General features: G+C 42.6%; 1 protein-coding gene across 3 annotated transcripts in view; it reads right to left on the reverse strand.

Moving 5' to 3' along the window:
• Positions 1-23,777, reverse strand: part of CHST11 (carbohydrate sulfotransferase 11) — a 242,501-nt gene that overhangs the window by 196,786 nt on the left and 21,938 nt on the right. The window contains exon 1 of one of the 3 annotated variants that reach the window (XM_067536152.1): positions 21,687-22,073. The exons of 1 other annotated variant lie outside the window; for it this stretch is intronic. In XM_067536152.1, the coding sequence (XP_067392253.1) occupies positions 21,687-21,789 (103 nt within the window). In that variant the 5' untranslated portion in view covers positions 21,790-22,073. Of the gene's footprint in view, positions 1-21,671; positions 22,074-23,777 lie in introns of those variants that run through there. One more of the 3 variants, XM_067536151.1, reaches the window with a different exon arrangement.

Raw genomic sequence — 23,777 nt, forward strand, 5'->3', positions numbered from 1 at the left:
TAAAGCTATTTAAACAATGAAACTTCCTCTTGAAAGAGTAATATTGAAGTAATTTAATTATTAGAATCAGGGTTTAAAATAGAAAAAAATTGACTACAATTCCCACAGAATGAAATTAATCTCTGTTCTGTGGACCAATACAAGCTCTGAGCAGCACTTAAATCCCACTTAAGGCCTCAGCAACAGAGGGTTTAAGCAGTTAACAGGTCATTTTCTGGCCCTCTGCACAGGAGTGAATGTCATCCCTAGAACACATGTAACATCCACCCTTGCATAATACAGTCCTTTAAAAAAAGGAAAGAAAAGAAAGAGGCCAGAACAATAGAGTTTAGCCGGAGTTTCAGCCAAAACTTGCAGATGCAGAGAGAAGCAAAAAGTAAACAGTAATATACAAACAATAAGTAGTAAGATATTGTAAAATGAAACATGTAACAGTGGGGACTGGTCGAGTATACTTAAGTGTGTGTAATATGGAGGTTAATTATTTCCTTAATGACATGATTGCAATGTGGAACTTGTTCTTACAACTGGCAATAAACATGTTTAATCTGTTTGTACTATTGTCTCCAAATTGCATTTAAAGCATTTCTTAACACTGATAATCCAAACACTAAAACTGGGACTGATCAAAAGAAAAATCTGGTAGACAGCCAAGCAGAGGGTATTGGATTACTGTGTATCCTAATTAGTTAATAAGTTAAGCAACATTACACAAAATCTCTGTATAGTATCCTCACATACCAATGAAATCTGTTGACAGTGAATTTGATAGTTCTGTGGGTCAACCCTACATAAAAATAAAATAAAAAATTTGGTGCTGATTGATTAATATTCTTCCTGTTTTTCTGCTTAGAAAAACAAGTTTCTCATGCTTTAACCTTGTGTTTTGCACTATTACCCAAAGTCCTTACTACACCTATTCTCAAGATGTATTAGTGTAATGTATAGGTACATTTATTTAATGAAAGCATTTCTGTTACATTTCATTTTGTAATTTTTAATATCTAAATTCTTAATCAAAACTATCTTATAGTTTCCCTTTAAAACATAATATTGTTTTAACTTTCCTGAATGCTAACATTTGCTATATAAATACCAAGTTTGGTATTTTTTTAAATATGAAATGAAAATCCTACTGGGTATGTCAATCAATCAGATTCTGCCCTTAGATGAACACACGTCTCACCAAGTAACTTCAATAGGAACCACATATCTACATATTAAGGCAGAATTTACTTCACTGTATGTTCCAGGAGTATAAATGTTCATCTAGATTAGAGGATAGCAGTCACAACTATACTGCATTTATTCTAAGGAGACTACTGTTTAGCTTCTAGCAAGGAATCTGTTTCCCCTTTTGCTTAAAGGGAGATGTGGGAGCAACCACATCTCCTTACTGTCATCTCTTTCCTAGTTCCCTCACATAAATCAAGGCTTTACTCACTTCCAGGACAATGACAGCATCATGCATCTTACTGGATTAAGCCAACAAACTTTGCTTCCTCAGCTCTGGAGAAGTATCCACCATTCCACATACAGTGTTTACCAACAGCTTTAACAGCTGGAAATTCACCCTGGTGTTTCAGGACAAGGTCACCTATGTGTGCTTCTCAAGCATCTTAACATTTAGCTGCCAAAAATGAGACATTCTAAAAACACAGCAGATTAACGAGAATACTTTATCCTCAGAGAAAACTTGAAGCTACACAGCTGAGAACATATTCCTAGAATCGATAATTTGCACAGTTCATTGCTTCCCATTGTCCAGTGTTCATCATCTTTAGATTATTTTATAAACACAAAGATATTTGTGATGCCCTTCGGAACAGTTTCCCTTTTTTCAAAACCTGATGAATCAGCATCACTCACTGCTCTACAGTGATATACCTCGTAAGCATCCCCAATATAAAAAAAAAAATGGAAACCAAGCCAAAACCAACTCACATCATAAACTTGTAAAGAACACATCAACCACTGTGAAATTCTGGCCAGGAAGTGAAAACCCTTTTGACCCAAACAAAAAAAGAGAGAAACCCAGCTGTCATGCTAATGATTTATGGTTCCAGCTTAATCACAAACTATCATACAGGTTGGTCTCACTACTAATTTGCTTCAGATTCACAAAAAGGTCTGTTCAACCTATCAAGCCTGGAGTGTACCAATCAAAGACAGCAGCCTACAGGTAATGTTGGAGTCAAGATACGCTAACTACAGAAGGAAGGGGGGTCTTGCACTTTAGGCATAGGATTGGGATACTGGAGAGGTGGAGTCAGTTCCCACTTCTGCCATAGACTTTCTGTCAGGCCTTGGGCAAGATGCTCAGGAGGGAAATCCACCTCTGTGTTTTGGCCGCTGTGTTCCAGCTTAGTTTAGCTAGAGCAAATTGGCCACAGAGGGAAGTGTTGTGGTGTTCCAAGGCCCCCTGCCAGGAGCAGAGATGAAGACAGGGCTGTAGCACTGCCCCTCCTCCCCTCTAGTTAACGGAGCTGCTCCCGGAGCTTGTATTCCACCCAGCAATGGGTGTAACAGCAGCCCTGGTTTAACAGGCAGACACAAGGTCCCACGGAGTAGCAGAGAGAAGGTGCCCCCTTTACACCTGCCCCTTCTGAGGGTTGCGGCTGAAAGCCAGTTTAGCCACTGATGCATAAACAGAACATATACAATGTTGTGCTTGCAGAACGTGACCATACACCATCTTATGTGAATAACTCTTTACTATGTATGAATAGCTGCATTGCTTGGACACAAGAACAAACTATAGAAGCTACAGGGACAGGTCAAACTGATAACCAGGGATCCTAGTTTTCCCATGATAAAAAATTAAAAAATTTTCTGATCATAAAAATAGTAAAATATGCATTTTTCTGTGATTAAAATGAAATACTGAACTTCAGTTTCCCTAGCCACAATATATATAGGTATCAGATGAACTGAATGTTTTATTGATATATTTACAATTTTAAAGCAAGTTCAAAGTCTACCAGTGCCATCAATGATTATAATAAAATAAAATTAATAAAGTGATCCAGTCTCAGTGCATCGTTTCTTTACTGTTGCCAATGGCTCTGCTGTTTTAGCCTGTTTTTGTTTCTTTTCATTCAGTTTATGCTTAGTGCTTTCCTTGTATTCTACAATTGCCTGCCTTCTAACGGGATCTGCAGTTTTGCTGTATACAGCACAAAACAGCACATTACCATCCACGTGACATCTGTCCTTGCCTAACTAAGTGACACCGTCTTTAGAAGTGATTTTTTCAGTTGTCAGGATCTTTTCATAACTTTAATTACCCACAATTGGAGGCTGAAGTGAAATTTGAGATGCATTAAAACACAAACCCCTGTACACTGTTGAGTAACTTCTATACCCTGGAAGCAGTTTATTGGGGTATGTTTAGCCATGTACAATTAAAGAGCATTCAAAAATAAACCACAAGAGGGGGAGGTTGTGTGCATTGAATAAATGACCCTGGTATTTCCAGTACTATTTTTATTTTTTCACAAAATGTGAAAATGCAAATTCCATGTTTTTCCATGGCAAACAGATTTCTGGGATCCTTGCCGATAACTGTTTAATACAGGAGAGGGAAGAAGGGATGGAATTCCAAACAGAAAAATAAATATACATAAACAAGTAAATAAATAATGGCAGACAAGGAAGACACCTGATGAAAATCTGCCTTCCTTGAGCCAGGCTCTTCTCCCCTAACTTCCTCCTTCCTTACTGAGCCACCAAAAGAGGGTGACAAGGGAGAATCCAACTGTGATTCGCTGCATTTAAAAATATGGTTTTTTGAGAAGGTTGCCTTTTGAGAGGATTTGGGGGGAGGTTGCTTGCTAAAAATGGTAAACCCACTTGCCAAAGAGCTCAAGAACAAATGGAAAATGAAAAAAATCTACTATATAAGTTCAATGTGTAAACACCAATTTCTGCTCAAAATCAGCTTCTTTAATTTCCACATACACAGTGTTTGATGTGGCTGTAGAGCAGTTTCGACATGCCATCCCTTTAGGATGGTAGATCTACATTTTTCCAGTTTACTATGTAACCATATAGCATTTTAAAATACTTACAGCTACAAGAGAAGATAAACATCACACCACTCTGCTATTTTCAGCAAGGAAGTTAAAAAAATCTCCATATATTTTTAGGTTATAATTGAACATATGAAGTAGTCCATCTTGAAAATTCAAATTGTAACCATGCAATATTCATAGCAGGAATTAAAGGATAAAAGGGTGTGGAACGGATAGCAAAAGTGCAAGAGAGCGATAGGCCTAGACCTGTAAAAATAACTTACCACAAGTATAAGGCCTTATAGCTTGAGTAGAAGTAGTTACACAATAAATTAGCATAAGTAAGTAAACTAACGGTGATCTTAAGTCACAAGATGGCACAAGGCTTTGTGTTATTTTTCACAATCACAGGTGTTGAAAAGTGCTGACAAGTGACTGCAAGAAGGCAGTTTGTACCAATTTAGGATATTTTTGGAAGGGAATGTCAGCAGATGCCTAACTGCAGGTAACTATGGTAATTCAATTGACATATATGTTAATGAGCTTAACTTAATTAATATACTAACCTATAGGATAAGTCTGCCCAACATTATGAGGGTCAGGTAAAGGAGGAAAGAGCTATGCGTACATGTGCACAAGGGACATCAAGACCTATAAAACATCTGCTCTCAGGTACAGTCACCGGAGTTCTTCATCAGCATGCCAGAGTCAGATAAGTATCCATTTCGACCTTTAGCACTCTCCCCAAGGACAGCGTAAGTAGAGTGTAATGACGCAGATGGCTCTTACAGTGCTGCATTACCTCACTTGGTTTGTCTGGGTTGTTTTACTTATTGGACTAATCAGTGTAGTAATAATCTTAAAAATTTTACAGTTAGAAAAGGTCTTCCCGGGAGCGTGAGCGGTGTTGCCATTGCCGTGCCCACAGAGCTCCCAAAGCAGTAATTCTGACAACACTGGGCCTGGGCCTGGGAAAGGAACATACCAAATTTCAAAGTATTAATTAAGACTATTTAATCAATATCGAATCAATAGATCAGGCAACAAAATGCAACAACAATATACTGACACTCTGGTATCAGCAACATCTCAAGACGCTCAAAGCAAAATTCTTCATGCTACAGGGAAGAAGCCAACCTCTAAATGATAGGGGAGGGGTGAAGCTAGGAAAAAGCTTCTTTTCAGCTGACCACTTCCCAACTTCAAGGTTTATTGCACCTTCCTTTGGCACATCTAGTACTAGCCACTGGCAGAGACTGGCTATTAGAATAAATGGAACCCCTCGTCCCCCTTCATATGGCAAATCTTATGTTCTTTGATTTTGGAGACTCTATGATGGTTATTGAGTGATCATCTACTGCAGAAAGGCATATCTCCCAGTGTGCACATCTGGCAGTGGAAGGGGCTTAGATATTTACATTTCGGGGAGCGGAGGTAGATAAGGGTTCATAAATATCTTGTCTTTGGGCCGCACTTAGTGCATTTCATTTGTTCTAAATAGCACACCCTGCTTTACAAACAAAGGCCCCAATCCTCTACACACTTACTCATGTGAGTAACTTTCCCCACATTCAGTGGGATCGCGCACACACACAGAAAGTTTCTCAGGTGCATTTGCAAGATTGAGGCCCAAATGTTCTCCATTGTCGTCTCATTAGCTGTAATTATAATGATCAATTTCACATATTGAAATGGCATCCCCTGAAGTATAATTATGTTTCTGCTGAAGGCCAGTAAACAAAGATTTTTCCACAATACCAAATGTAATTTGTGTTGTTTTCAGCTGGTAGAAAATGCATTAGCAAGAAGGGATGTTAAGAATTTGTCTTATTGAGCACATCCACTTAGAAAGCGCCAATATCTAAAACCCGCCAGACAAGCAGGTCTAGTGTTGACCACAGCTAAAAGAATGGAAGAATCTGTAAAAGCACCAGTCAAGTGTTTCACCCCACAACCCTATAACTCATATTTGAGTTATGTTACCATTCTGAGATCAGCATGTGTAACCTGGACTGGAGACTTTTGCTCTTAAATTGCAGTAAGTGCTGAGTGAGCAAAACTGCAGAGATTTTACACCAATCTGTTTTTCCATAACAGGATGATTTAATGTATGGTTAAGTTATCCATCATGCCTGGCTTGGTAATGCACACAGTATTACAGATTCAGTAGCATAGTGGGACTATGAGATCAATTTCCTCAGGCCAGGTCTACACTTAATAGTTTCGCTGGCTAGGGCTGCCATTTCTTTTATGATATAGATTTGATGCCAAAGCTGTAGTGCAGAGGCAGTCATGCCAGATAAAGAGCACTTTTGCCAGCCTAACTTCTTTTACTTGCCAAATGATAAGCTATATTGGCAAAAGCACATTTTTTCCTGGCACAACTGTGTCTACACTAGGAGGGTTTTGCTGGTCTAGCAATGCCAGCGGAGCTTTTTAGAATAGACAAGGCCTTAATCTCAATACATCTCCATTTTCTCATCTGTAAATGGGGATTCAGTAGCTATTTGTGTTATAGCAGTGTCTGGAGGCACCTACTCAGATTGGCACTGCAGAAGATAGCCATCAGGCTGTCCTCCATGGACCCCCTCACAAGCCCTAGCAGTGTGCCAGAGGAAATACAGCACTCAGCACTGCAGAGATTCCACTGTGGCCCATGGGGCAGCCCCAGAAAGCTGGCATAAAACTTAGACACCAGTACTCCCTACTTCAACACTTATTAGAGACCCCAGGTTCCATTCCCAGTTCTGCTATTAGCCTAGTGGGTGACCTTGGGTAAGTCATTTTACCTCTGTGGGCCTCTAGTTTCTCCATCTGTAAAATGGGGATAATGATACTTATCTCCTTTGTAATGTGGTTTGAGATTTATGGATGAAAAGATTATTATATTAATTATTATATAAGGGCAAGATTCTGTTGTTCATACTCGGGCAAAACTACCAGTGAGGATTTCTAGAACTGTTGCTTCCTTCTTAAGTGGTCACTGTTTAAGACCAATATCATGCAACAAGTGGCTATTTGGTTGAAGGTGGTCAGGCTGCAATGGTTATATGAAGGGAATGAACTGGGAATAGTCACTAATTAATACACCGGTTATATTACATGTAGCAACATTTTCCAGCTCATAGTAGGCTATAGAAATACACTGGAGAGAAATTATTCTGTAACAGCAGAATTGGTTGAAATAATAATCTTAATTAAAAGAGATTCTGTATCTGGAAAAAGGGTGTTTAACATGACACCTTTAGTCTGTTTTCACACCAGGCCCCAGTGAATACGGAGGCATGCAAAGGACCTGAAAGTCACAAAGAAAAGCAAGAAGAAAAATCAGTGCAGAGAGTGGTGATTGGTAATGACCCAGGCTACTTTGGACAAGCAAGAATTATTGCCTGTTCCCCTCGTGTCCAATCAGACAGAAAAAGGGGACTGAGACACATTTTTAGCTGTACAAAGAATTCTCACAGTAATGTGCTACCACATTTGGTTATATGGCATCCTTGATAGTTCATTCTCAACAACTTTCAGCCTCCTATAGTGCATACGCTTTGTGCTTTACTAACTGTTTAGACACAATGGCCTTATGCACATTTTTGTTTTGTTAACTGTGCCATTACAAACGCTTGGCATCATCTGCAAAATTCTTCATTCTCCACTCTGGAACGTTTTCAGAAAAATGTTTAGAAAGCATAAAATAAGTGTTGAAAGACTCTCCAGAAAAGCTGATGCGTTCTAAAAACCAAAACAGGATCAAGACTGACAAAACAGAAACCTTGTTTTAATTAAGTCATGTCCATCTTACCATTAACCAGTTCAATCTACTTAATATTTTGAAATCGTAGCCGAGGAGGATTTTGTTGTTGTTGTAATTTTTGCTGAAATGCAATTAAACTTTTGCTATCATACCATAAGAACAGGAGAATGGCCATACTGGATCAGACCAATGGTCCATCTTGTTCAATATCCTCTCTTCTGAAAGTGGCCAATGCCAGGTGCTTCAGAGGGAATGACCAGACCAGTTAATCATCAAGTGATCCATCCCCTATTAAATATTAATAGCCTTTTCTGCCTGAGTGTGCAATTTTATGGCAAGACCAGTGCACTTTGATAATACTGATGGCATGTGGGCAGACTTTATATATTTTTAATCTCTCAGTGTTATTTCCACTGAAATTAATAAATAGAGGACAGTGCAACTTTCACTAGTTTAAAACACATACCTCTATGGAAAAAGCCAGGGTTCACTTTAATGTAGAAGAGGTCTAATAAGTGTATTGCTGAAAGCAAATTAAACGAATCACTGAAGAGGAGAAGCAAGGCTATTATCCTGTAAAAGTGGGAGAGAAACACAAAGGGGAAAATCTCTGCAGTTTTGTAAATTTGGTGTAAATCCAGAATCAATATATTGAAATCACTGGAATTTTGCCATATTTGCACCAGTGAAACAGAACTGAATTTGTCCCAATCTTGCAATGTACCCATCACAGTATATGATATATGCCCTCTACATAATTAAAAAAAACCTCTGTTCCATCTCCAAAGGTTTGATCCAGTGCCCACCAAAGTCAATGGGAGTCTTCCAATTGACTTCACTAGGCGATAGATCAGACCATAAGCAGTCACCACTCCAGCAAACTCAACCCTCCCATCAATACACCCCTGGCATGACAGCCCTAAAATCCTAGGCCCTTTCTGGATGACACAGTGCATAGGAGCCTGATAAAAACATAAATCAAAACCATATAGCTGCAAATTGCTAGACAGATTGTGTCCACCCTATTTAACTCTCCCAAAACCAGAGGGGACACTTTGTAGTACCTCCACATCAGGGACTGTGGATGGGCATTCAGGAAGGGTAGGGAGAGGACATGTAGGATAAAGAGCAGCAGGCATGTTCTGCATGATTACTCCTGGTCTGGCAATGGAGACTCTGGAATATTATTTCTCCCCCTTGCAGGAATTTTCTGTCAAAGGGTGTGATATATGGCAATGCTTAGACCCAGAACATATGTGAATATTAACACTGATTTTATAACATATCTGTGCACCCATTTGGGAGGTAGTTCTGCCACTTTTCCCTTCTCTCCTCACCTATATCCTTTTCCCACCCTCAAAAAACCCCACTGTTCAGACTGTAGCACCTAAATTAAATGTAGTTTGATCCTCACGTAGAAACGTAGAAGTCTAATTTTTCAAAGCTAACCAAGCATAACCAATACTGAGTGCACTATCAAAAAATGGGCCAGCATTATCCCATTCATACTTACAAACCCAAAGCACATAAGTTGTTATTAACTAACTAGCAGTCTTAATATTTAAACCATTTCCTCAACCCCCTTAGCTCATATCAGTTCTCCTCTCCCACTTCCAACGAGGGCTGTTTTAATATGGATTACCAGAAGGATGTATAATCAATTCCTGACACTACAGTATGTGTGCACAATGTGCAATTCCATTTACGTTTACCATGATAATACAGACAGAAAATTGTCCCAGTTGCATACCAATAAAAATAAATACAGTAATGTAAATGGCGTTTAAAGGATTCTAAATACCTAGAGTTCTTTGTTTTAAGATAAGGCATGATAGTAGAGATTATCTGAAGGATTCTATTATAAATACCTTATTAATTATACCTCTATCTTTCCACAATCCCCAAATCCCTACAAATTAGTCATTTTAAAAATACTAAATGCTTTCTGCCCACCTTACACAATTCAGATTTGTTGGCAAAGATGAAGTATGTGAATTACCAACTACAAAAGAATACCATCTGTTAAGGGAATTAAAACTCTTTAAGAGTAATCTTTGCTTAAAAAACAAAAAACAAAAAAACAAAAACAGAAAAAACCAATTTTCTTTGTTTTAGAATACATATATTTTAAGCACCAATAACAGGACCTTTTATAAATGAATGGCAAGTGCTGGTTTAAAAAAAAAAAAAAAAAAAAAAAAGGTAAAAGAACATAGTTCTCTGCTTTGTATTGAACACAATGTGTTTGAGAAATGGATTGAAACCCAACAGAGCCTTTTATTTCTTGTATGGGCTCTACAATTAAAAACGACAGTCTCCCACAGCCAAGCCAAGCGACATAAAAAGGCGCGATCTTTTGATATGAAGATTACGAAGAACAGCATCTTTCAACTGGAGACAATGATTGCCAGCCTGTGCATAGGGTTCAAAGGAGAAGTGGTTCCTTCGCAGAACCGGCATGGCTGAGAAAGACTGAGCCCTTTTCTCAGATTCCGGAGGAACCAGCCCAGGCCCCAATCCTGCAAAAACAAGCATGCTTAACTTCAGTCACATGAATATCCCCTTGAAATCAATGGGACTACTCATGGGAGGAAAATTAAGAACAAGATCTAAGCGTCTGCAGAATCAGGACTTATGTCTGTTCTTCCATGACCAGTCCAGTTCCCTTTACACTACACTCTGGACACAGGTACTGTCTCACAAAATATACTAGTGGATTCACATTGCAGTGAGAAATTCTGCTCAAGTGTACTGTTTGCACTTTCCACTTTTCCCATTAGGTACTGCTAAGTTCCTTCATACAAGTGTGAAACCACCGCATCACTGATTGATGGCTGAAAGCTGAAGGATGTGAATTGATCCTTCTCTGTCTATAATGTGGCACAAATAAACATTCATACTACCTTGAAAGATACCATCTCTTCTTGCTTAAGCTAATGTAGTTTACAAAACGGCACTCTCCTTTCTTGCCCTGGAAGAATTTATAATGCCTTTAATTTTTCTGAGCAGCTCATCTTCAAATATCTATATCTGCTGAGACGGACTAAATGAAATGTAGCTTAAAAGGAACATTGCTGAATAAATTTATTCAGCAAGCATAAAGACAAGTGACCATTATAGAAGACTACCTCAGACAATTATTTTCAAAACACAATCAAACCAAAACAAAGAGCATGATCTTACCAAAGAACCAACCAGCATAAAACAAATTCCCCATGTTCCCTAAACACCTCACACCTGAACAATATTTGCTTCTTCAGCAGCCCTCCTAAAAACTGTATGCCTTGAAGAGGTTAGCAGATTTGAGCTAAGGCCCAAATTATAACTTTTGTATGGAAAAGAGGAACAAATGCAACCTTTTACAGAAGTTTAACTAGAATCGACCATTTCTGAATGTTTTTAAACAATTTTGTTAAGTATTTTTCCATCAAAATTTCACTGAAGAAAAAGGTCAAAGTTTTCAATGATTCCCCCCCCCCCCCCCCAAGAAAAAATAACACAAACCATTTTTTCAACCTGGTTCTAACCTCAGCATCAGCAGAAGTATCATCAGGACACTTTAAAATTCTCAATGGAAACAATGTATTCATTCATTCATGAATACTCCTTTCTGGTGCCTACAAGCTAAATATTACAGCTTCACGCTTGGGATATGAGAAAAAGTGTGCAAAAGTGACTAATAAAAGGTGAAAGTGAACCGATAGTCTGCTTTTGTTGTCTAAGCTGAGTGCAGTGCAAACAGCAAGCAGAAAGGAAGTAAGCAAGTGCAGTATTTAATATTCTTTCCATGTTAATCTAAGTTAAGGACATTGGTTTATTTAACACAGTAGACTCTACCTGATTCATATGATCAAGAAGTTCCTTTGTAAATTAGCAAGTCAGAAGGACTTGGGTGCCGAAAGACAACTCAAAGCCTTCCAATCAACTCCAGCTCTGCTTTGGGACAGTGTGGGATTAGCACCCCATTTAAGACCAGTGTTGGGGATGCGCAGAGGAAAGGAGCTGGAGCTATGCTGGCTGCCTGTGCAATCTTTACATCCCGAGAAAGGGGCTGCATACAGGGCTTCATTGGTTGGGCAGAATATCACAAAAAAGGCCAACAGAGGGGGAGGACAGAGGATGCACATTTATATGGATCCAATAGCCCCAAACCAACTTCCAGTGGAGGGGCGATATCCCAGGGCAGCAGAGCAGCTGCAAGGGAACGGCATGTAGTGAGCAAGTTATGTTTATAAATCAGTAGGATCAGTGCATTTTATTAGCCATAAAGTCACTACAACCATTTTCATTAAGTTAAAACCTGTAACAAGTTTACAAGATAGGGCCCTGATCTAAGAAGCCTAGATTTGGCTTCAGTGGAGGAGGGGAGGAGAGGACGGAGAAGAGAAAATTGAAATTGTTTGTACAGCAAGTCATACTGAGTACACATGTTAATGACTCTACAATGGAGTCATGATATATTCATTAAAGCCTTGGCTTTCAGATGCCAAAGTAAACAACCAATAATAAAAAGGGTCAGAGCATATGCACCCATGATTATACCCACAAGAAGGGAACAGAGAGCCCAAAAAACTTGCTCTCTTCAGGCGTAGGAATGGAACCGGGGTCTGAAGCCTTCCATCTGTCTGTTTTATCATTTGCTATTTAGACTGTGAGCTCTTTGTGGCAGAGAACCATCTTTTTGCTGGATGTGTGTATAGTGCCTGGAACAATGAGGCCCTGATCTTTGACTAAATATAAATAAGAAGAAGGGAAATCAGCCAAAGCCCTGGAATCTGAATATCCACTATAAAGGATGAAATCCACTCCACCCCCAAAGAGACAGGACAATTGAGCTGCATGAGGAACACGCAAGTTCAGTGCAAATAATAGGTTCTCTAATTGACTTTATCCTTGTGTGTCAATGAACTATCAAATCTAACATCCTAGAAATGTCTGTCTGTTGGCCTTTAACTCTGTGATGATGATTTACACAAAAATTTCTTTTGGTTTTAAAATATTTTTATTTTCTTAGGGTCAGATTCAGCATTCAGTGAAATCAATAAAAGGACTCCTATTTACTTTGATGGGCTTTGGACTAGGCCCTTAAACTGCACATTCACCATATTTTATATAAATTATTGATACTTAAACTAATTAAATAAGAACCCCAACAACTGCCTGGAACAATGTAAATTATCTACAAGTAAAACTATCATATTTAAGATGATGTGTCCCCATCCCCAACCCTCTAGTTAAATGTCTCAGAATTACCTTTGAGTTGATACATAATACATGTGTTTTAGCTCAAAAGACTTGAGAGAGACAAGTGTGACAGTATTATAATGATATTCACATAAGGACGAACGAAGCAGCATCAGAGGCAGAGATTTCATACAGAATCTCAGGCTACATATAAAAATCAAATTAAATTACTGGACTGAAGTGCAGGCTTTGGGAAACCTGACAGGGATCCAGCTTCTTCCACTTCTCTGAACTGCCTTTAAAGTTACATGTATCATACAAGATTAACCACTCCATCACTGCAAAAAAGTAATGGAAACAATTTAAGCATTCAGAAAATATGTCCACCCAGCACAGACATGAAGTTGTTGACATGCTGGTTACAGTTAACCAAGCCTATAAATGTTTTTATAAACTGTACTATGTGTTTCTGTTTTTGTACATCTATTTATATGACTATTTCTTATGGAAAAAATAAAAGTTTAATGTGAATGATTTTTTTATGTCTTGGAAAAAATGAGGTTTGAGCCAAATCATGACAGGTTTAAGTCTGTAATATAGAGCATTAATACTATGAAAGTCAGCACAAACTTCCAGAATGTTTATAAGGTATTTTGAAAATGTCTGTACTAATGAGAACTAACATTTTTAGATCATTAATTTAAAAAAAAAAAAAAAAAAACTTATACAATCTACCTTATGGAAATAGTAATTATGGAGTCATAGATGTTCTGACCATTTAAAATTTAATGGAAAGTAGCCATGGGTGGTACCCTGTAAGTTTGGTTTCAACATTTCCAGAAATAACAGGCGCTTTTTTTTTTTTAAAGTTTAAATAGTCAGTAGTTTTTCCAAAAAGCCATATTCATATCTACACACATGAAAAAAAGTTACCCTCTAAAAAGTGAGGGCTAATATTAAATAAAGAGGGAGATTCTCAAAGGAAACAAAAGGGCAGTGAGATGCCCAGCTCAGTGCATTCCCAGACTACAGGTGTTCTTGATACATAGGGTCAGACTGACATGCTTACTCACATCGAGTAGTACTAACTTCCTCAAGTAGTCCTACTGAAATCAATGGAATGGCTGACAGAGCAGGAGACTACTCAGTGTCTGAAATCCTGGCCCCACTGCAGTCAGTCAACGGAAGTTTTGCCATTGACTCCAATGGGGACAGGATTTCACTCCATGTGATTGCATCAGAATCTGACTCTTAATTCAAATATACCAGACAAAACACGCTTCCCCAATTTTTCTGACTACAAAATACCCCAAGTAGAACAATTTAAACAAACTTTGAGTCCTCCCACTGAGTTTTACATTCCCAACCCTTCCACTACTAGAGACCCTCTCTAAAAGCAAGGGAGAAAAGAAAGATGGAATATTGCACACTTAATCAGACCCCGCCCCTCCCCCCCCCCCATTGAAACCAGTGGTGAGTTTTGATTTTTTTTTTTTTTTTAAAGACGCTCTAAAGCCAATCACTGGTACAGTGTGGACCATATTTTGACATTTAAAGTAGGGTAGACCTCGTATTTGTTCAAGCAACAGACTAGTACCAATAGTGATATTAATAACTGGGCAGTTGGTGGCGTTCCTGTACAACATCAGCCGTCTATGTATCATCAGACAGGTGGTCAGTTTGAGAAGTTAACCACAGTTGCATTATTAAAAGGGTTGACAATGGGAATCCAAACTGAGACAAACAGTAGAATAAAGAATTATTTAAACAGGTCTGTCTCCAGAGAAGGATAGGAAACCTGGAGCTTTCATCATGGCCTTTTGATTAAAATGGACTTTGAAGTTATTGGTTCCATAGCAGGTTTCAAGTATAATAAAATAATAATGTTACTTTACATTTGTATGGAGCCTTTCATCCTGAAGAATCCCAAAGCACTTCACAATCCATGGGCCCAATCCTGCAAAGTTATTCCTGCACTTATGCAGTGCCATTGGATTCAGAGCATACACATGGGAATATGCATTTGCAGGTTAGGGCTATATTAGGGGGAAAGTGCTATGGACTCCATGAAGTCCATTAGGGATGTTGCCCATGCTACAGATTATACCAGCCATCTTCACTATTTTTCAAGCAAGGGCCATTTTGGCAAAAAACCTTCAATGTGAGAGCCACATCAACTACCAAATTAACACATTGCTTGTTACTCCTTAATGATGTAACATTACAGAGCGACTTGTGTACCTAAAACTTTTGTTTGTTCGTTTCATTAATATCCACAGTTACGTTATTATCTGCTTTTTCACCTCTTTCACTTTCCGATTTTCTCTTCAACAGAATTAAGAATCTATCCATTCTTTCCAGTAACTCACTGGGGCCAAAAAATAATATAGGACACAAACGGTTGAATAATCCAAGTTCTACATTGGTTGCTATGGTAATATTACGGTTATTATACAACGGATATACTTAGATGTACTTATTGGCGCACATCGTACCATGTGATCAACGTGACATGTAAAGAAGGTGGACTTTGATAGGCTTGGTACATATTCTAATGTTAAAAATAAAATAAATTGGAATATGAACAATTAGTCAGGGAGCCGCACTTAGATTGATGGGAGCCGCCACTGGCTCCCAGGCCTTGCAATGAAGAACACTGAATTATACACAGGAGCTCAGATACCATAGTGATGGGCAGTAGAATAAAACCCTAAGATCAACAGATCATAAACAGACAGTACCGCAATGAAATGCAGCAACATCAGGGTTGGAGAGCAAAAGTCAACCAGCATATAGCTCTCTGAACAACAGTAGAGAAAGGAAAAATTTTGAAGGAGGACACTCAAATAAATCCTAAATAGCTACAAAAATGCTCTGTGATCTTCAATATCCATACAGAACAGTCAAAAGAGCAGACTCCTCTGCTACATCAAAAAATCCATGTAGGCAGTGGGAAATTCCAGGTTTCCCTCTGTTTCCACCAGATTGTTCTGTCAGAGGTTGTGATTTCCTCCCAGAGGAACAGGTAGGGGGTTCAGCTTCACCAGAAACCACAGATCTCAGGAATCCTCCAGAAACCAGGGTCATCGGGATTTTTGTCTCCGCAATGCCCTGCAATCAATCCCCTGCAGCTATTCCCCAGCCATCAGTACTGCTCCACTGCCCTGGCCAGTAGCTGCCCTGAGAAGCTTCGTTAAAGGGCACGTTCCACAGCAAGGAGGGATTTTGTGCCAAAGTTAATAAAACCTGAGTGTGCATTAACTCAGAGCAGTTTACTATTGGCTGCCAGGGTAGGAGAGACGCATAGAGCAGAGAGAATAATGAGTGCAAAGCACTCCAGTTCTCCATGCACACGGGGACATGAGCTGCAATGCCAAAGATGTGCACTGCATATTTCCATGAAGACAACAAGAGACATACCTACCTATCTAGGGTTGTTTGGGTTTTTTTAAAGCTCTCATTACTGTGGTAGTTTCCACAGACTCATCCTAGGCAAATGATCTGTCTCATAACCTTGGTTTTTAAATGTCCCATTCAAAAGATCCACAACTAAACATCCTGGAATTCAGTGCATCTATTATGACAGCTGAAGGGCTGATTTGTCCCACTGGGGGTTGGGCTTGTGGTTCCAGGAAATAGGTATTTTGGACCTGAAGCTTAAACTCTATTTAAACTCAAAAAAGAAAAATGATATATGCTAGTCTTTGCCGAGTAACTGGAGAATCTTAATGCTGTCACCCATACACTTCCCCAGCCTCTTCTCCCTCCTTTGCATCACATCTAGAATTACTTTAAAAGCCCCTTAAGGACAAGGAATGTGTCTTTTAATATCTATTATGACTTTGTGGGATAATGGGTTGCTTCTCCCCTCTCTTCCTCAGAACATTTTGATTTTGGGGAGATTTTGATGAAAACTAACAACAATTTCCATGGAAAGACACTTTTTGTGAAAAAAAGTTAGTTAAGACCCCAATTTTCCATTGGAAAAAAAATGTGGTGGAAAATTTTTTACCAGCCTTAATTGAAGTCCATAACACACAGAGCGCTGTAATAATAAAAATAAATAATAATAGTGACATGAAAGATAAACCATGGGACAAAGAGACAGGTCACTTTATTGTGCCTTCTCATTGCATGAACTCAGACGGAGGGACTTTTGCATAAAAAGACAAACTCTGAAAAAAGAAAAAAAAGCCAGGTCTTTGAAAGCTCCTAATACTTTCAATCCCAGCTCCCCATAAATACCCTCCAGAGTGTGCCTTTGGACCCTTTGAGTCCAAATTCATCACTGGGGCAACTCCACTGAAATTGGTCTCATATCAGTACCTCTAGTATGTGATATTTGTGTAATCACACAATGCCCTCTTGCTTGACAAACCAAACTTGGTGGAGTTGAAAAACCCTATCACAAGTTTTCACAGGAACCGTAGGCCAGCATACACTTGCATCACAACATATATGACATATGTTACATTATGGTAAGGTAAGGTAATAAATAGATGGTAACTCCTGGAACAGATTTTTTGCACATTACACTTTCACTTCTTTACACCTGGCTTGCAATCTTTAGATAGATTAGATAAATTAGATTCTTATATCTATATCTATTAGTCCTAGTTTAAAGTCTATGAAAGTTCTCTAGTAGTTTACATCACAGAAATATACCACACAAAGCAGAACCAGTTACAATCCTAAATGTGCTTTAGAGACAGAAGGTTAGATTCCAGTTGCATTTTGGCTGGGGTAAATCAGGAGCAACTCCACTGATGTTAATTCAGTTACAGCAATCTAAACCTGTCTGAAACAGGAATCAAGTTCACATTATCCAGCCAATGATGGTTCTACCATATGACTTTCTTTGGTTAAGGCTCTAAATTAAATCCTCTGCACTGCTTTGAAATCTCAACTTAAATGCAGTTTTAAAAGAAGTTAGAATATAAACAGTAATCCTCAGCTGTCCCTACAAAATGCATTAAGTACTTTTTGGAGGTATTCAAAAATTCATTCCAAAAAGTGTTTTCATCTCTTGTCTGTTGAGTTCAGATTCCAGGTTTTAATACTATATTTTATTTGAAGCTAGAAAAAACAAATCTGTGACCAATTACCTTTGAATAAACATACAACCGATGCTGCCCACTGGATGAAACCACTGTAAAAATTACATTTGTTGTGAATGACACACCATCCCCTTTACAGTGTATTCTGAACCCTTCCAATACATGATTGGCAGTTGGGGCCCCAACTCCAGCACTGGCTTTACATATTCTGCTGCCCTAGGCAAAATAAAAATGTGTGCCCCCCCCTGGAATAATTTGAGTATTTGCAGCAATGTAGAGGTTGTCCTGGGACTGGCGGGATGCAGGTGGCTGCAGCCCAACAGACACCCTTTACCTTTTGCGGCCCTAGGTGATTGCTTACTTCACCTATGGCTAAAGCCGGGCCTGTCCTACTCTGCCAGATGCTGAGCATTTCCTGTGAAGTCAGTGGGAGCTGAGGGCACTGAGCAGATAGGAAAAATATATGATATGATAATTTGTATTTGTTCAGAGGAACTGGTAGATATGAACCCAGACAGGCAATAAATTCATCAGGCAGATGCCAAGTTTTGTGCAGCAAACAGCTGAAGAGGTTCTGATAGGGAGATACTCAGGAGAACTAGGCATCACCACAGAAGCCTAGATCGATTGCATCATAATACTATCAGTTCACAATGTAAATGCTTAATGACTCCAAAAGCCTTAAGGAAGATCATTTTGATCAACTGTAGTTTAATGGTGACAATATCAAAGGGGGGGGGGATGCTGAACACGTGTTTTAATTTAACTATCTTTCAGTGATTCTTCTAATATCTATTTGAATTTCAGCTTCCCCATCTTTTCTCATGTTGGAAAAAAACCAAAAACCTCAGAGTACTGTCAATGCAAGTTATATTCTGCTGCCCCCACAGACACAATTCTGCAGTCAGTCTGCACATAGAACTGTCACTGAAGTCAAAGGAAGGTCTGTGCATGGAGCAACTGCAGAGCCTCACTCAATACTAATTTCCTAGGGCTCGATCCTGCTTCCATTGAAACCAGTGGCAAAGCTACCAATTGATTTCATTAGGAGCAGGGTCAGTTCCCCCACGCCCTCCAACACAGGCATGTACATACAGCATATTCCTATACTTAACTGCACGGGGCATTTATTATGGAGAGTTTCTGTTTAGAAGATAAACCTTAGGAGCAAAGCCGGAGTGGTCCATCTGTGTCACCAGACGCTAACCTACAGAGCCGTAATATTTTAAGGATCCAATCACCAAATGTCAAATAAAATCGTGCAAACATTCCAGTCCCCTCCGGAGTATTGTCACAGAATCAGCTGGGGGGGGGGGGGGGAGACGGACGGACGACGACGACTGGCCTGCTAGCGGCATCATCGAACCTGGTCACTTTCTCTTTTAGGTCCTGACCCGAAGCTCAGCCCACGGCAGTCCCTGGAAGCCTTTCCGCCGGCTTGAATCGACTTTGGATCCGGCCCCAAGTGCGGAGTATTTCACTACTCCGTGTAGTCTCCTCACTGCCCACTGGTAGGGGTATGTTGGTGTCGATCTCACATCTTCCCCCCCCCCCCCTTGCATTGGGGCAACTAACTGCAGTTCGTTGGAAGAATTTCGAGTTTCAAGGCAAACACTTTCACTCAGGATATTTTGATCATTCGCGTCTGATCACAGCGTACCATAGCCCTTGAGAAGGCGCCGTACCAGCTCTCCTGGCATCCGACAGCACTCCTCGGGCGACTTACTGGTCGCAGATACACCAGCCCCGCACCTAAACGGTTCAGGACACAACCCCGTTCACCAGCGGGAATCGTTTCACCGTCGCTCTGCATGTGCTGAGTAATAGCGGGACTTTCCCTGCCAGTTCAAAATGCAAGCCCCGCGTCTGCCATTGCCTCCAACACACCTTTGCTGAATAAACCACGATGTATTCCCTTGAAGGATCCCCCCCCCCCCCGCCACACACACACACACACACACACACACAAATTAACACACACCCCCTTCAGTGATGTAGGCAGGTAATTCACTTCCAGCAGTGCTCAATCCCATTGATTTCAGGAGGATGGTTCGCGTTTAAAGTTAAACACCTGCCCTGAACCTTCACAGGACCGGCTCTCAACTCGCCAGTGGCTCTAACGCTGCCTGTACGTCGCCCCGAGTAAACCCTGCCGCCAGACCAGAACCCGGCCGATGGGAAGGACGCCACCCCAACCCTACCCGGAGAGCTCGGATGAATGAAAGACCGGGCCCGCTCCTGCCGTTCGCTGCCGGGGCAGCAGGATCGGACCGACGGACCGCACCAGACAGTCAAGGGCTGTGCATGTGCCCATTGCACCCGAACTTTGTCACACCCGCTGCAGAGCTTTCCTCGCCGTGCGCTGCGCAACGGGAAGCCAGGACTCCGCGGGGACGCGTGTCCTACTCCACAAGTGCAGCGCGAAGTTGTGAACCTACAAACACCCGCGGGATTGGGGGGGGGGGGCAGCAGGCAGACAGCGGCGATCCCTTCTCAGGCTCCCCCAGCTCTGCTGTGCGGCCGGTTGCGGCGGGGCGCAGCCTCCGCGTAGCCCCGAGGGCAGGGCGCCCGGCGGAGGCTGGCGCTGCTGCGGGCTTCGGCGCAGCCGCGGGACACCGCGCAGGGGAGGGGATGGGCGCCGCAGCCAGAAGCGCAGGGCGGGGAGGAGGCGAGCTCAGGCGGCGGCGGCTGGGAGTCGAGCGCCGGGCTGCGCCCCGCGAGCTCGGGTCCCCACCAGCTGCTCCCCCCGCCAAGGGCAGCGTCGCTCCCGCCCCCAGCCCGGATCCCGGACCGCCCCGAGCCCCAGCACAGATTCACACCCCCCGCGCCCCCCTCCCAGGAAGCAGACGCCAGGATCGGGGCTGGCAGGATCGGGGCTGGCAGGATCGGGAACAGCAAACCCCCCCCCCCCCAATCGCCTCCCGATCCCCACGGCTGGGGAGAAGCGGGGAGAGCGGTCCATCAGCCCCCCGCCGTGCCGGTCCCGCCCCCCACCCCCTCTGCGGCAGCGCAAGCCGGAGCTGCTTAACCCCCCCCCCCCCGTCTCCCCGTGGCAAGGGTCGGAGCCGGGGCGAACGAGCAGAGAGCCCCCGGCCGCCGCAGCTCACCTTCCCGCCCCGAGCGGCAGCGCCGGACCACCGGTTCCACAGCAGCCGCGCCCGGCGCTGTCCGCACCCCTGCTTTGATCCCCAGACAGCCGGACCCGCTTCTCCCCAGCCCACCCCCGCTCTCACCCCCCCCCCCCCCCCCCCCCGCCTCCCATCCCGGCTAATCTCTCCTCGGCCAGCGCCCACCCGCTCCGAACGCCCCTCCTCTCATTCCCTCCTAATCCCCCCACATCTCAATCCCCTCATAGCCCCCCCTCTGCCATCCCCTGCTAATCCCCCCCGCGCCCCCTCTGCCATCCCCTGCTAATCCCCCCCGCGCCCCCTCTCCTCTCCCCAGCCCAGCCCCCCACTGAGCCCCACTATCTCACACACCCCCACCCCCACCCCCGTATCTCAGACACAAAAAAAGCATTTTACCCCCCCACCCCCCAAAAAAAAAACTACCGCCCACGCCGGCAGCCGGGCACCGGCGCTGGGTGGGAGGCGTGCCCCGGCCGCCAGCCCCACTCCCCCCATGCGAGCCCCGGCCGCTCCGGAGGGAAAGGGAAAGCGCCCCTACCTGGCTGCAACATACTTTGGAAATAGAAGATGACCAGGATGAAGGAGCCTAAGCAAGTCACCAGGACCATCCTGCACACCCTGTTCATCCTCATGACTTCCATCAGCGCCTGCTTCATGGCTCGCTCCCGGCGCTGCGGGGCAGGGAGGCCGGGGCCGGGCAGCTGCTCCGCTCGGCTGCGAGCTGGCGGAGGGACCGTGGGGGGGAGGGAGGGAGCGCGCGGCGCGGACGGGGATGCCCAGACGCCGGCCGGCCGGCTGCCCGCCTGCAGGATGCCTGGCTGGTGGCAGCAGCAGCAGTGCACAAGGGCGGCTTCATTGGGCTGGGTGATAGTCCTAGGCTGGGCGCCACCACTCCGCCGCAGGGCCGGGGAGGGGCGGAGGAAGGCTCTGCGCCAAGGCAAGGAGCCAGCCCGAGCGCAGTACCCTGCGAGGAACATGGTCGCGTCCGGCGGCTGCCGGGCGGGCTCGGGGCTTCCTCGCGGTCCCAAAGCCACTCGCGTCTCCACCAGCCGCTGCACGGGGTTCAGGCAGTGTCAGTTCCCAGGACAAGGTAAACGTGAACCCCGCATTCACAGAGAGGCTTTTTTTTTTACAAGGAGGGCCGGGCGGTGGGGGGCGCAAATCAGCTTGACATACACGTGGCAGCTCCTGGGCAGGGGAAAAAGGATCTCCAGAGAGAGGGAGTTTGGAGAGGAGGGGAGAAGAGGATGATTCCCTATGGGGAGCCCATCACCCTAGGAAGGAGAGAGGAGACCCCCCACCTGGAGGAAGGAAGGGGTTCCCTGCCCAGAGAGCCTCAATTCCTGGTGGAGGGGGAAGATAATGGGAGTTCCCTACTGAGGAACTATTTGCCTTGATTTAGGAGCTGTTATTGGGGTATTTGTACTTGGACACACGCCTGCAAATAAATTCCCACCAGGACAGACAAGCTCAAATGGAAATAAAATTCCATGATGTGCAACCCAGATATCATGGTGATGGGCACCCTACTGAGGGGGGGAGCATTCCAAATGCACTACCTCTCCCTGAAAGCAGCCTTGCCTTGCCACCCCTTACCTGGACTTTCAGCAGTTCATCCCCTGCAGGCTTCAAGTGAGGTGAAGGGAAATAGGGCTAAGTATTACGCTGTGTTCAAGGCCCTTCCTTTATTTTGTTTAAAATTTCCTGGGAATGTATCCACTTATTACACAAATTAAAAACAGATGAAAATCAGTGCAAAAAATAAACTACAGTTTTCTGGGTAATATCAGGATTAATAGTGGCAGATAGGAAGACAGAAAAAAACCAGAGAAAAGTAAGAGTATTGAAAGTAAAGCAGTTTAATGCGGTCATTTATTTCATGAACTGTACAATAACAGCACACACACATCTGTGCGTACATATTGGGTGTCTTCCACTACATTGCTTTACTTTAACAGACAGCCTCGTATTTACACTTAGACTAACTTATTAACCTAACACATCTACGTCATGTAATGGATCAGATTTTCTTAACATAATTAGTATTTTCATGTACTTGAGTAGTCCAAAATTTAGGTGAAAAATCAGTAAGAACCAAACTGTAGTTTTTGTAAAGCTTGGAAATTTTTTCAGTAAAAATCAGTAAATTGAAAATTAAGGGTCTTTTGTCTGTTGCATGCAAACGCATTAGCATCTGAAGAGGAGGGCACAAATCCTGCTCTCTGTTATACATTGCCCCACTGAAATCCGTAGGAGTGAAGAAGTGCAACAGAGCAAAATTTATAACCTCTTTTGTGGAAGTGCAGCCATGGCTGGGGTAGAATGTCAGATTATGGTTTACGTTGGATGCCCAAGAACTGGGGTACATGAAAATCATTACTGACACCAAAGATAAATAATTTATCAGAATGTTTGTGTTTGTAGATCAGACATGGATGATATACTCCCATTAGAAGTCCATTTGCTCCAATGATAAACATGGAGACCTGGGAGAAGGGTCGGAATCTGCAGGGGACCATGGGCCATTATAGCAGGGATAAGGAAGAGACAAGAGAGAACATAGGGGAAATCAGTATCTTAGATGTGAGAAGTATGGCAATACTAATGTGAGAAGTATGGGGAATAAGCAGGAAGAACTAGAAAT

Source organism: Emydura macquarii, unplaced genomic scaffold, assembly GCF_026122565.2.
Source record: "Emydura macquarii macquarii isolate MOO-44397 ecotype Brisbane River unplaced genomic scaffold, CSIRO-AGI_Emac_v2 contig_3530, whole genome shotgun sequence".
Classification (NCBI taxonomy): domain Eukaryota; kingdom Metazoa; phylum Chordata; order Testudines; family Chelidae; genus Emydura; species Emydura macquarii.